At 34.9% G+C, this 14,471-nt stretch overlaps 1 protein-coding gene across 4 annotated transcripts in view; it reads right to left on the minus strand.

Moving 5' to 3' along the window:
• LOC113095937 (kazrin) overlaps window positions 1-14,471 on the minus strand; it is a 130,148-nt gene that overhangs the window by 88,020 nt on the left and 27,657 nt on the right. For all 4 annotated transcript variants that reach the window (XR_003288426.1, XM_026261284.1, XM_026261288.1 and 1 more), the window contains exon 2: window positions 12,994-13,151. Coding sequence is in view for 3 of the 4 variants with exons in the window: in XM_026261284.1 (XP_026117069.1) it covers window positions 12,994-13,151 (158 nt within the window). In the remaining variant the exon portion in view is untranslated. The remainder of the gene's footprint in view (window positions 1-12,993; window positions 13,152-14,471) is intronic.

Genomic DNA, 14,471 nt, shown 5'->3' on the forward strand with positions numbered 1-14,471 from the left:
AACTCATTTAAAGTAATATCAAGCTTGTATAATCAGTGACCTTGGCATTTCACTTTTCCCCAGTATTAATTAAGACCAGACCCAGTGAGGTTAATTGACTTGGGGCTAACATGACTTTCAGAATATTTTCATTTGATAGATAATGTGTGGAGACAATCCTCTCTGGCAGATATTAGATTCATGTAATGCACTATATCGTAAAAGGCACCTGGTTAAGGTTTCTTGTGGCACAGACTGCATTACACAGTACAGCAGGGGCGGTGAGCTAATGCCATCTTTCACATTAACAACCACATGCTCTACACAGGGTGCAACCAGTTTTAACACCAGTGCAATTTACAAATCTACATCTGCCTTGCAACATAGACCATCTGCATCAGAATACAAATCATTCAATTTCTTTGACCAAAAGAGACCATCCATCAAGGAAAGTGTAATTTAATAACATTAGGTTAAAAAGATATTGGACACAAGGAGTATTCAAGGGAAATGTTTATGTTTGGCCTGTTGATTCAGAAAATGGGGATTACTGTGCACTTTTCCAATGCTACATTGAACAGGCATGCCAAATGGATTACTTCTGTTCCTGAAACAAGCTTTACAAAAGTAAATGCTTTCAAGTAGTACTAAAAAACGGTGTAATTACTTGGAGACTGAAACTGCCGTATGTAAAAGACTTGTTGTCCTGTTACACAAGCGTCAGGCAACAGCGTCCAGTTCAATTCAACCACACGTGAAGCTTTATAAATAAATAAATACAAATCAAGTGTCAGATTATAAAAGCTTCAAGCAAAGGATAACATTTATGTTGAACTCAAATCTCCATATGGAGCAGTACATGTGAACACTGATCAGCATAAATGTGCAAATTTGGTTTAAGGGTTTTGTTCCTGGCAGGCTTTGTAATATAAAAAAAAATCCTTATCCTTTAATGTTCCTTGTGTTTTGTGTTTGTTTTGCATCGCTTGTCTGCATAGACATTTCATAATCTCTCATTTACAGAGATGGGTCCCCCGGGACAAATGTCACCCCACCTGAAATATGTAGCTGAAGGAGAAATTGTGTGAGACATTCAGCACCCCACGGGCTGGAGGAATAACAGCGAGGCTAACCGAAACAGTCATAACACATCCTGAAGTATGCAGCGGCTGAAAATAAAATTACTAAAGCGTGCAAGCATGCACATGCTGCTCATCCTATCAGCTCTAAAACGCTTTCCAGAGAATCAAGCCTGAAGGGATTTCATACCTGCTGCGATTGCCCATTCCATTCCACTCAGCTCCCCCTTCCACCCACCATCACAGCAGGTGCAAGATTCTCCACTTGTATGGAAACCAATGAGGAACTGTGGTTCGGAGGACAGGCTGTATTTCAAACTTCCACAATGGATTTGCTCACAAACAACAGGAAAGTTAAAACATCCCCAAACAAGACTGCAGATGTGATATCATTTATGAAATATTAATGAAATGTGCATTAACAAAATAAGCTGAGTGTCCGTTCTCTGTCGACCTCTTTTAAATGAGCTAGGACTGATGAGAAATTTAAATATTTTAGTATTTTAATAAATCAGTGAGAGAGGAATCTGCACAGCCATTGAGCAACACACCAGTTAAATCATATGCTCTGGCAGTGAGTTTTCTATGCACTAAATGCTTTTATGTTTACGTCATGTGAAGGATGATCATCTGTACCAAAAGAAATGCATTCATTTATTCAGCAAAAAAGCATTAAATTGATCAAATATGACAGAAAATACATTTGTATCAAAGTATGAAATTTTCAAATGACTACTGTTCTTTTGAACTTTCAATTCATAAAATAAAAGATATATCCACTGTACTGTTTTTGCAATGCACTTTCTTGCAGGTAAAACACTTTACCCCTGTGTGAAGAAGTCAATAGTCATCTTGTTAAGACAGCGTCAGCATCAGTGATAATGCTAACCTCTCACCTAGTGGCTTAGCTAAATCAGATAAAACAATACATCCGTCTCCTACGTGTTTGCATATCATGCACATTCAGCAGCAGGGACAGAACTCTGATATATCCTCAAATTACGAATTGATTAAATTTAATATTCTTTCAGCTACCAATATGAGCACAGAACTATCAACACATTTTAATAGGTTTAAAAAATACAACCAATCCTCAAAACCAGAATGTAAAATGCAAATCAAATCCTACTGGTCCTGATGGAATGATTTAATTCTGAAGGTTTTCACAAATGACACACTCTTTATATATATATATATATATATATATATATATATATATATATATATATATATATATATATATATATATATAAATAAAGATTCAGTGCAATCAGACAAAGCCAAGTGCCATTTGACAAACTCAGCGAGCATCTGATAGCCATTGAGGAAGCAGTTTTCACATGAAAGTTTTATCAATGTGAAGCACTTCACAAAATCACTCTGAGATAAAGTGGCTCGCCATGCATCGAGGTGCCCCGGGACTGCCTGAATGGGCGCCTCAAACAGATTGTGACTGGCAGAAATCAATCTGCAGGGAAGGTAATTCCGGCACTGCTTCTCCTCAGGCACAAAAAAACATAGACAACATGCCGATTTTGAATTCCACAGAGGTTCACGGAGGAAAACTGCTGCTTTGGCCAGGGATTTAAAATTCAGATGTAGTCCTTTTTGCCACCAGTCTGAATTTAAAACACAGCTGGCACAGAAATTTAGGATGAGGAATGTAGGAACGGCACGTGAGAAAAAAGTCTAAAGAAGAGAGAAGGATCAGATGAAACCTAACAAGGGCCAGAGCGAATAAACAAGAGACTTGAATTGTTTGTCACCATTTCTGGACAAAGAGCTAAAGCTGAGTGTAGAAGATGCCTTTCATAAATTATTCACACTCAAAATCTTCATGGATGCAACACCACAGGAACATCGTGGGGAACAAACAGATGAAAAGCATTTGTCAAATGGTCGGAAATTGCTGAAGCCGAAACCCATTATCTATAGCACACTAAAAGCAATAATAATAAAGAGAGACCAGCTTTTGAATACAAACTAGGACCAGAGCTTAATAAGTCCATTTAATGAAACCCATATGCATGTTTCTGATGTTCTTGGGTTAACGCAGTCTTTGAGCTGACCGAATGAAGTAATGTTAAAACCACTGGACGGGAATAATGGTTCGGATCGCAAATGTTCTTTAGCATTTCCAGCTGAGTAGGGTTAAAGTATACTAAAAACAGAGCTATTTTTGCAAGTCTCAGTAGACATATTTATTTAACTGATGTAGCTGTCACAACTGCCACATGAGGTGTATCAAAATTTCACATATTCCATAGCACATACTTTATAATAGAGCGGGCAAGCCTCACTGCATTCAATCAGATATTGAGTGTTCAACAGATTAATTATTTTGAAGAGAAAAAGAAGGTATTGTTTGCAGAATGTAGATAAGCCAAGGAAAAGGCAAAACAACCAAACTCATAAGCAACTGATAAGCAATGTTCGCTTAATAACAGAAGGAATAATTGGAACTGCACGGCTGAACTGGAAATAATGTAAATTTAAGAACACAAATATTGTTACCGCCTCCTCTTTTGGTGGAATAAGCTGTGCTGATATTCAGAAAAACAAAGTTATATACAAGAGTTCAATACATTAACAAGTTCATAGTAAATAACTTACATTTTAGCCTAAGCATTGCCAATTCATTTGACTGTTTTTGCTTCACCAATGAAAATGTTTCCAAACAAAGCTACATCAAGAACAGCTGCAAATCTGACTAACAGCGGTGTTTGATTCCTAAATTAATCAACGAATCGACTGAGTGAATGATTCAGTGACTCACTCATGAAGAAATTTGTTTCATTCATTAATGAATCGGCTGTTTTGAACGATTCTGTTGAGTGAATGAATCAGAGATTCACTTAACTTTTTTCATTCCTGAATGAAGCTGCGTTTCTGAAAAGAACCGGTTGAACAATATGATTCACTTATAAAGACAACTATTGGTTTTTATATAATCATGAAACAATACATGCCGAAGTTTTTACTCTACTCGAGGAGAATACTCTGAAAAGCTAAAACATAAGATCATTTTGATTTGTTTTTGGTCCTTGTTATTTCACTGTTTGATACCTTTATTATTATTCTAAAATACAATATACTGTATGTCTCTATGTCTAAAATGTGAACATAGGCTATGTCTATATTTGCTTTAATTAATATCAAATTAAATCCCTCGGGTGATGAATGCAGTACCAAAATGTGTTTCATATAGAGTGTTCTACTTCTAAAACGTTTGGGGCGAAAAAGTAAAAAATCTGTAGAAAGGTATTTTGACTCCCAAACAAATCAGTTAATGATAGCCTCTGCTCTTTTCAGAGTGACCCAACTGACAGAATCAGCATTAAAGGCAAGTCAGTCTATTTCTGGACCAGACTGACATTAGATGAAAGCCTTCCAATCATTTTTGTATATGGGCTGTTCTCCAGATCTCTGCTCTATTCACACATCACAATGTAATTAGCTTTTTTACACTTCAAACAACAGTACGATCCACACAGGCCTCTGGCAGCCCGTCTGTTTCGCGGTAATGGCTGGGAACACCTGACATTTAATAAGCTGAAATCTGACCACAAACAATGCAGATCTGCTGAATATCAAAGCACAGTTTTTCACAGGGACCTTATTTCTTGCTTGAAAATACCTCATAAAAATGTCTTATTTTGTTATTAATCTAGCTATTATTTGTTTTAATTGGCATGTTGTTCCTTTATTTCATAGTACTGGCCTCAAGATACATTTAACATTTATATTTTGCAATAACAGTAATGAAACACATAACTACTAAAAAAGTGCATGGTTTAATCAACATGAATTGTACGTATTCACAAAGATTTGTCTATTTGTCTTTATGGTTAATTACAGTGTGTTTCAGGATAAATAACTTCACATTAATAAAACTTTATGCAGTGCACAGTTTATCTACTGAGACATTTATTTCATGACATAATGCATTACATTATCATTTGAAGCTGGGTCCATATGGCTCATATGGCCCCTGCTGCCTTGCATAAATTTCAAAAGCATTACTTAAAATTAAATACAAGTGGTCTACACTGTCACCTTCAACTAGCAATTGCATTCATCTTTGACTCTGTGTTAGATCTATTTGTTTTTGTACTGAACCTTTTATTCTGAAAAGTCTTAAGATTCCCACAAGAGCTCTCAAAATCCATTAAAGTCTAGGAGAGTTAAGATGCAATGATAGCTTGAGAGTCTTCCACACCAGCCCACAAATACTGTGATACCTATTTACTTCTGTACTCAAATGTTGAGTCATTGTCAGATTCCCTTTATATACTCTACCTGACTGTCTATTTAGTATTACTGTATTAATGTCTTATAACACACTAATAAACACACAATACACACACACACAAACACATACACACACCTAGTGTGCTGTATATATAGCACACTACCGTTCAAAAGTTTGTTCTACAATATTTATAACTAAAAACGTTGGTAAGATATCTTTTACAGAAATTAAGACTTGTAATTGAGCAAGGATGCATTAAATTGATCAAAAATGCTGTTCATCAAAGAATCCTGAAAAATAGTATCACAGTTTCTAAAATAAAGCAGCATGTTTTCAACATTGTTGAAACCAGCATATTAGAAATCAGCCAATTCACCAAAAAAATCAGCATATTAGAATGATTTCTGAAGGACCATGTGACACTGAAGACTGAGTAATGATGTTAAAATTAAGCTTTGCATCACAGGAATAAATCACACTTTTAAATACATTACAATATTTAATAATGCTAATTATAGTAATAATAACATATTCAATAAAATAATATTGTAAAAAAAAATGTAACAATGTAATTATATTGCCCATAATTACTGTTTTCGCTGTATTTTTGATCAAATATGCAGCCTTGGTGATTTATTTCAAAACACACACACACACACACACAAAAACATCTAAAAAACAGATTTTTAAAGGGTAGTGTATGTAAATGTAACAACTTGAAAAGACTCAGTCAAGTAAGCGTTCATCTTCAAATATACTAGCAATATGAAATGTTTTTGGTTACGCTTTACAGTAAGGTTCTATTTGTTGATATTATTTAACCTGAACTAAAATAATTTCTAAAGCTAAATGCATGTATTAATGCATTACTAAAATCAATAAATTTATCTGTTAATATAATTTAATTGACCTGAGCTAACATGAACTAACAAAACAATCTAACTATCTAACATAAACTAAAATTGTTTATAACAAAACTTTTGCTTATTGTTAGTAATTTTGAGTTAATTAATTCATTAACTAACATTAACTTAGTGTATGTTAAAACCTGAAAGACTTATATATCTGATAACTGTTGCCTGAGACATTTTCTGCAAAATGGTTTGCATTACTGATTCTATTAAACAGTAAAGAGTACTGTAAATCTTACACACTAAAGCCAAGAAACAGTCTAGACTCTAGTGGGTGCAACTCAAACCACACTGATCAATACCTCAATCTTTGAAAGCATTTAATCACGACGCCTCAGTCGGCATTCACTCCACTCAAGTTTGATTGGTCAATAAGTAATTAAAGACATGATTCTGCCAAAAATCTGTATTATAATGGAATAAAAGAGCTCCTTCGCAGATTACAAGCATATGAAATTGCATTTCCAGGCCGTAAAAAGCATCTAGCTTAAAAGCCATCATCAACTTATACTTTGCAAAGGACAAAAGTGAGATCATGCCTTTCATGTTATCAGATTGGTTTTTCCATGTGATTTACATTCTGTTCAGGATCAATTCATGTAGCCAGCTACACTGTCTATCCTCTCAAGATCTTGTTTGTTATGCTACGCATACAGACTTCTGACCTAGACATAACTAGTCTGGACATGAAGTTCAACAATGTTTAGAGAAAAAAAAATGACATCAGTATAATTAGTCCATGGTTCCATAATTGGTTGGATACAAGTGGGGCAGTATGAGCTGTCAACCAATCAACACTTCCGTATTGGTCCCTCTGACACTCCTTGAAATCATGTTGCCCCTGCATGCAAACAGGATACATTTTGTCGCATCACACACACACACACACACATCCACATCCACAACCTATCAAAATGCATTTGATTAATCCCTCCCCTCTAGCTAGCAACACATACATAATTCATCTGTGCAAATGACAAATGAAGCAATCAATTCCTGGAGCACGTTCAAAGAGAAACATTGGAAATTCTATCCAAATTAATTTTCTACCTATATCAATCTGCTCAACGATATTCAATATGCTAAAACTTCTCCAGATGATCTTTCACAATGGATCGGAGGCCTCAACGGTGTGTAACAAATAAACTCAAAGAGACAACAAATTAGAGGTAAAGTGAGCACTGATTACGAACAAATCTGATTAAAATATAGATCACAGACAATCATGCAATACTAGGCTGAGGCTGAGGCTGCATGTAAAATAAAACTGTCAAATAAAAAACACTTAAACTGTTTTATGGCAACCCTGTAATCCTGAAATATGATTATATAAGATTCTTACTTTTTTAAATAATTATATAATCAAGTACACCAAAGTTAGTTCAGTGTTCATCTTGAAATATTACTACTAGCAATATGAATTTTATTTGGTTACACTTTACAGTAAGTTTTCATTTTTTTGACATTAGTAAGCATGAACTAACATTAAAAATTATTTCTAAATCATTTATTAATCATAGGTAATTTCAAAAAATTTTAATACATTATTAAAATCAAAAGTTGTATATGTTAATATCATTTAATCGACCCTAAGATAACATGAACAAAGTTATATTTTTTTTATTAATTGACATAAACAAAAATGTATAAATATTGTAACAAAAATGTTGCTCATTGTTAGGTATTGTGAGATAATTCATTAATAGTTAATTCATGTTACCATTTATTCTTACATTTACTTTATAAAAATCATTACATCATTTGCATATAAATATCAGTTGTCAATCTATATCTCCAAATAACATTTGACGAATAACATTGTATAGCCACATTTAAATATGCTTCGGTCTACTTTATGTTAATCTTTAAATATTACTAACAACACAAAAAGTATTCTTATCTTTACTTTATAAAAATAATAAAAAATTATACTTCACCTTGCTAATGAAGTATAAACTATCAGTCAGATGACAGAAGATATGTAACATTAGCTTTTTCAGTAAAGTTTTGACCATGCTGATCATTTAGGGGCCTTGGAAATTTGCTGTACTTAATAAGATACATTGGGCTGTATAGGGTTAATGTTTAACATATACAAAATAGGCTCATTTTTTTTGTGTAGAGATTTGTGTGTGTGTTATGTAATTGCAAGTGCTTCTGTAAAAAAACAACACTCCTCATTTCCTAATGACACCAGTGTTGATAAGAGCAATTAATGATGAAGAGCATGGCACACAGAAGCACCTCACCTGCATCGTGCCCTAATTTCCTGAAAAATATCCAGTAGCAAAGGTTCTAGAGTGGATCCTGACCAAGTGATTTCATAGTTCCTGAGGACAAAACTCAGCACGGCTTTCAAGAGAACAATTAGGCTTAAGGTGTGCTCTGTAAAGTTGAAATGCGCTTGGATGGAGGCTCAGGGACTATGATGCCCAAATTACCTGACAGTGGAGAAAGTGGTCTGACAACGAGCAATTTATTTTGGATTTAGCTAGAGTGTTGTGCTGATGTTGACTGGAGACCTTGGTGCATTTTCCTTCACACATCTCCTCCAAGCATACTGGAAATGTGCCTGACATTCAGCCACGATTATGAGCCTGTCTATATAGTCTTGCACTGGAGTGCTTGTCCATTATCGCTTTGAATTGAAGTGTAATGGTGTTCAAGGGCAGTCCTAATGCACACTAGGCTCTGCAAAATGTGTGGAGTGCTTCCCAGCCAACTCAGGAAGAGAGCGAGAGAGAGAGAGAGAGAGAGAGAGAGAGAGAAACTCAGGAAAGAAGCAAACTCTCAGTCAGGTCAGATGCTGTCACTGTTTTAGACTCTGAACCTATAGACATTTGTATGTTTATTATGTAGCCAGAGAATCCCCTCAGGCTTTAACTGGCACTGCTGGTATAATAAAAACAGGCAGATGAAAAAGTTTCTGTGGTGCATTATTCATCTGGGATTTCTCTTTAGCCCTAGACTCATATATAGGATTAACATTTACAAACACAAGCTCCCAGGCTCATAATATCAGAGCAATGAAATCATGACTGATTATCCAATGCTATAGTGCATTATACAAATAAAATGAGGAAACTAGTGCTTTGGTTGCCTTGAGTGCTTTTTATCTTCTCTATAATGTCTGAAACTCCAGTTTGATACTGAAGGATTACTAAAATAAAGCTAAAGATGTACAGATAATAATATTGTTTTCCTATAATATTGCAAAGCAGTGAAAATGCACATTTTTGCTATGAAATAAATAGATTCAACGTGGCACAAAATCCATACCAAAACAGCATAAACCCTCAACTCTCTAATCTTTTTCAATGAGAGTCATTTTCACCAGAGTGCGAAACAGCATTTTCATAAGAATATTTCCTGTAACAGTGGAGAGGGTCTCAGAGGTTTAAATAGAGCTGCATGATTATTCAGAATAAAAACAAAATCGTGATATGACTTAAGACAGGTTTATCATTGCCTGGAGAAATCCTTGGCCAAAATAAAAGACAGCCATAAAAATTAGCATTATTACAATATTACACACACACACACACACACGCACACACACACACACACACACACACATATATATATATATATATATATATATATATATATATATATATATATATATATATATATATATATATATATATATATATATATATATATATACATACACACACACACACACATTTGTTTATATAATAGATTTTTAGATGTTGGTTTTGAATGAATAATAATAATAGTCATTTTTATAAATAAAAAATGCAATTAGATTTTTTCCCTAAATCTTGCAGCCCTAGATTTAACACATTAACAGCTCTCGAGACCCTAATATCTGTTCATAAATTCACTCTCATCGATCATAGTCTCGCACTCCTTTCTGAAAGAGAAAGCAACTTGGGGCTAACAATCTCTCTGCACAGTTGGCAGGGAGCCGCCCGCAACTGAAGGCGGTGGCCTTTTGCTGAATACTTTCTCCTTAATCAATGACACCGCAAGTAAGAAATATATTCTGAAAAATGGGGACGAGTCATGTTATCAATCAAGTGTATCTGCGTTGTGTCAAATTGATTAGCCGAATACATCACTATGTCTCATCCCCGTGAACATTCATCATTAACAAGGATAAGCGAGAGAGTTACAGCATGAGAATGTGCACAGGGAAAATCAACTGTAAAATCCACCAATCAAACTCAATGTAGCAAGTGCCCAGCGGGTAACTTATTCGGAACATAGTGAATTCTTTTTAACTTTAGCATTCACAGTTTCTAGCCAGAGTGTCTCTATTGTGTAAACAGTTCTGTTAGATGAGAAGGAAAGATTGCAACGTTCAGGAAAGAACTTTGTAAAAAGCCTTTGACAGGCATTGTACTGCAGACAAACATTCCCTCGACATGCATCCTGGGGATGGAAGTAGGAAACAATTAAGTGGATCAGCACAGGGAGACTAGTTTCCATCAACAACAACAGCGAAATCAGGTAGTGGATACTTTTTATCCAACATCCTGAGGCACATGAAATGTTTAGTCCCAAACTAGTCACACAAGCAAGCGCTTCCTTTGATTATTCTTTTTGATTATTCTTTTCCAGGTCAGAAAGTGTGATTCCAGTTGAATGCAGTATTCATTGTCAAAAAAGGAGAATGTGCTAATGATTTCTGAATGGTGCATGTGAATCACGGGTGAGGCGCAGTAAATTATTAATGCGCCTCTTTCAACAAAGTGACATTCAGTTATTCAAATTATGACATTTAAAAATGCTTTGGTCCTCCTCGACATCGACTTCCCTTGACCCTGTATGCACAAACCTCATTGTGACCCCAAAAGCATTGTTAAAACATCTTCAGCATCACGCAAAATGAATACAGATAATGGAAGCACTTAAATAGATTACTAGAAATGTGGGAACCACTAGTGGCACCAAACGGAACTGCAGTCTGTTTGTTTGAGAATAACACAAATCACTTCGTAGAGGATCACCTAGAGGACATTAGTGGTATTGTAGCAGCCAGTAGGGATAGTTCACTCAAAAATTACCTTTTTTTCTTAAAAAAATAGAGATTTTCGATTAATAACGGTGGATAATCACTTTAATGTTTTTTTAATGATTTTGTAATGTTTCTGAAATAAGTCTCTTTTGCTCATTTATTTGATCACAAAACAGTACATTATTTTTTAAATTAAAATTATTATTATTATATTTTATTATTATTTATTATAATTTCATATTTATAATTTTAAACATGATTATAATTTATTTTATTATGAATTGTATTATTTATCAATTTTTATTTTAATATATTTTAAAATGTCATTTTATCCCCCTGTGATAGCAAAGCTGAATTTCATTCTGAAATCATTCTGATCATCATATGCTGATGTGGTGCTTTCAACATTATCTGATTAATGTTGAAAATGTTTTTTTCTGCTTTTTTGTTCTCTCTCAGGATTCTTTGATAAAAAAGTTCAAAAGAGCAAAACAGCATTTATTTGAAATATATGAAATAGTTAAGACATTTATAATGTTACAAAAAACCGTACATAGCATAAACTATTGAACGTTAGTAAATATGCTTCCATTGAGGGAAAGAGCACAACAGCAGGTTGGTCCACAAGAGATGTTTTTGTCTCTTTTGTGTTCAGATGATGGGGGAACATCACTAGAAATACTGCAGTCACCTCTGGCCATAAACCAGTTGAAATCTTTCAGTGATTACAGTGTTTTTAGAGTGAGTGTGGACAGCATCTCTATGGACAGGGCCATTAATGGATCCGGGGGTGTAGATGTGTTGTCCTGACTTATTGAAGCCTGTGCAACATTGATGCAATCAGGAGTAAAGTGTCATGCCACAGTGGTCTGCCTAAGGCTAAAGCTCCTTGATTAATGCGTTGAAATTTCTTCATGATATTACCATTGAAAATAATTAGGAATGAGTCATCACAAGCTCAACTGCTGATGTTCCCTCCGAATCTCGACTTCCTCATGAATAACAATCATTTTTCAGCTCCTTCAGAAATGAGAGGGCTGCAGAGACGTCAGATAGGTACAGTATATAATTAATTCCTCAGTGTTAATTGATTGCAGTTTTTGGTCGAATTGCTGTTGTAAAATTACTATCCTTATATGACAAATGATGATACATGCAACATAATATCTCCTCCCTGTCAGTTTATTAGGTGTGAATTTCAATGGACCTGGCCACACAGGATGTACACTAGAATCGGAATTTGTATAATTATGTATAATTATTTATAATTATGTTCAATGTAAAATGATTGCATCAGTTATCTTGAATATTACACTAATCTTTATTCTGATATGTAGAGTACTTTCAATGCTGAATGTTTAATTAGACATATTTTTCTAAAGTTTAATGCTGTCTATATATTTATATCATCAGTATTTTTATATTGTATAATTATGTTTAATGTAAAATGATTGCATCAATTATTTTGAATATTATACTAATCTTTATTCTGATATGTAGAGTACTTTCAATGCTGAATGTTTAATTAGACATCGTCTAAAGTTTAATACTATCTATATATTAATATCATCAATATTTTTATATTGTATGATCAATAGATAGATCATCTAATCTAATACATTATATAATGTGATAATGTATCTAATATATTTAAAATATTTAAATGAAAGAGTACAGTTAGTTAAGATAATGGTTAGTTTAAATTCAAAATTCAGCAACGGCAATGAAGTATACAAGACATTCAGTTCTCAATGACTCACAACCCTAACTGATTAAAGGTGTTTTTACCTGTGCATCCATGAGCAGGTGTCTCATTAGAGCCATGGATTGGCTCAAAGTATCCCTCTCGGTGGTCAGAAAGGTGTCCTCTTCGTGGCTCATGGCATTGGGTCTGTTCACCATGAAGTGAGCGATCTGGTCGTTCAGGCTGTTCAGAGATTGCACAGCTGGAGAGAACGAATGAAAGACGTATCAGAATCAGCACACATACTAATATCATCCTAGCATGTGTTTGATATTTTATTATGGTCAAGTTTACATTATACAGCAACAACCGCCCATATATAACACACTGTTATAACTTCACTGATGGAAAAATTGCCCTGTCATTTATATCAGATAACATGAGGCCATGAGACTCTCAGAGCTGTTATTGCTTTTCTTGAATTGCTCTGGGCAAAAAGAACATAGCCCATAAAAAATAAAGCCAGTGCTGGCATTCCATTTGGACCAAGTGTCAACCATAGGATAGCAATCAAAGGCCTTTTTCACACATACTGCATACGTCTGCAGACTCGCATTGGGCTCGCACTGCAGCTCTTCCAGAAAAGTGTGTATACTTGCTGTATATAAAATTATTTATAAAAAATAAAATTGCTGCCTACTGCTCTGTGTGTGTTAACAGTTTGTGTATTCACTAATAACTATCTTGATGTTATTTGTGTATTTTACTTTAATTTTATTACAAGTAGGCCTATAGCACCCCTTAAATAGACCTGGGGTTGCTGCAGATGCTAGTGACTGTTGACTTGTACACTGGACGTGTCATTCTGTACTTCTACATCTGCGTTCTCAAATTAAATACAGTGATCCAATTCCAAAACAGTGAATCTAATCACCACTCAGACAAAAGTTCACTCCAAGAATGACCACACTGATGATGATCTTATCGCTATAGCACACCCTGAGTACATATGAGATCAATATTTTCTGTTTGTGCACATTGCAAAACTAAAAAATAAAATTGACATAATGGCCTGTATAATATAGTCAAAAATCACCACGTTATTCTAAAATTACATTGATAGCCCCTGTTTGCTTCCATTGGCATAGGTGCGCCCATGTCCGTGATCTCAGCTGGTATGTGTCTGGCTTGGTTAGTTTATCAAGCTTTGCTGCAGCCCTCCAGATGATTCGGCTCATTGGCATGCACTCTTGTCCTTCTCTAATCCTTCTCCCATGGGCTCGGCAGCTCCCCGTGCATGCTTCCATTTACCATTAATCCTCTCACTTAACGAAAGGCTGCCAGAATTATTGTAAGTCCATTTACCACTGTAGAAATCTCACATGCATGCTCATTTTGATGCATTTATTCATAATCCCCGGAAATCACTTCTGACCCTTGCTCGCCTCTATCAATCAGTGCATCAGCGTATCCAACAAATTAAAAGAGGCACATCGGCCTTTTTCCCGACAAAAACATCGCAGTGAAGAGTATTCAGTGTGGCACTGACCTCAGCCAGGAAACTAATGCTGACATATACATC

This window comes from Carassius auratus, unplaced genomic scaffold (assembly GCF_003368295.1).
Source record: "Carassius auratus strain Wakin unplaced genomic scaffold, ASM336829v1 scaf_tig00215808, whole genome shotgun sequence".
In the NCBI taxonomy this organism is placed as follows: Eukaryota; Metazoa; Chordata; class Actinopteri; order Cypriniformes; family Cyprinidae; genus Carassius; species Carassius auratus.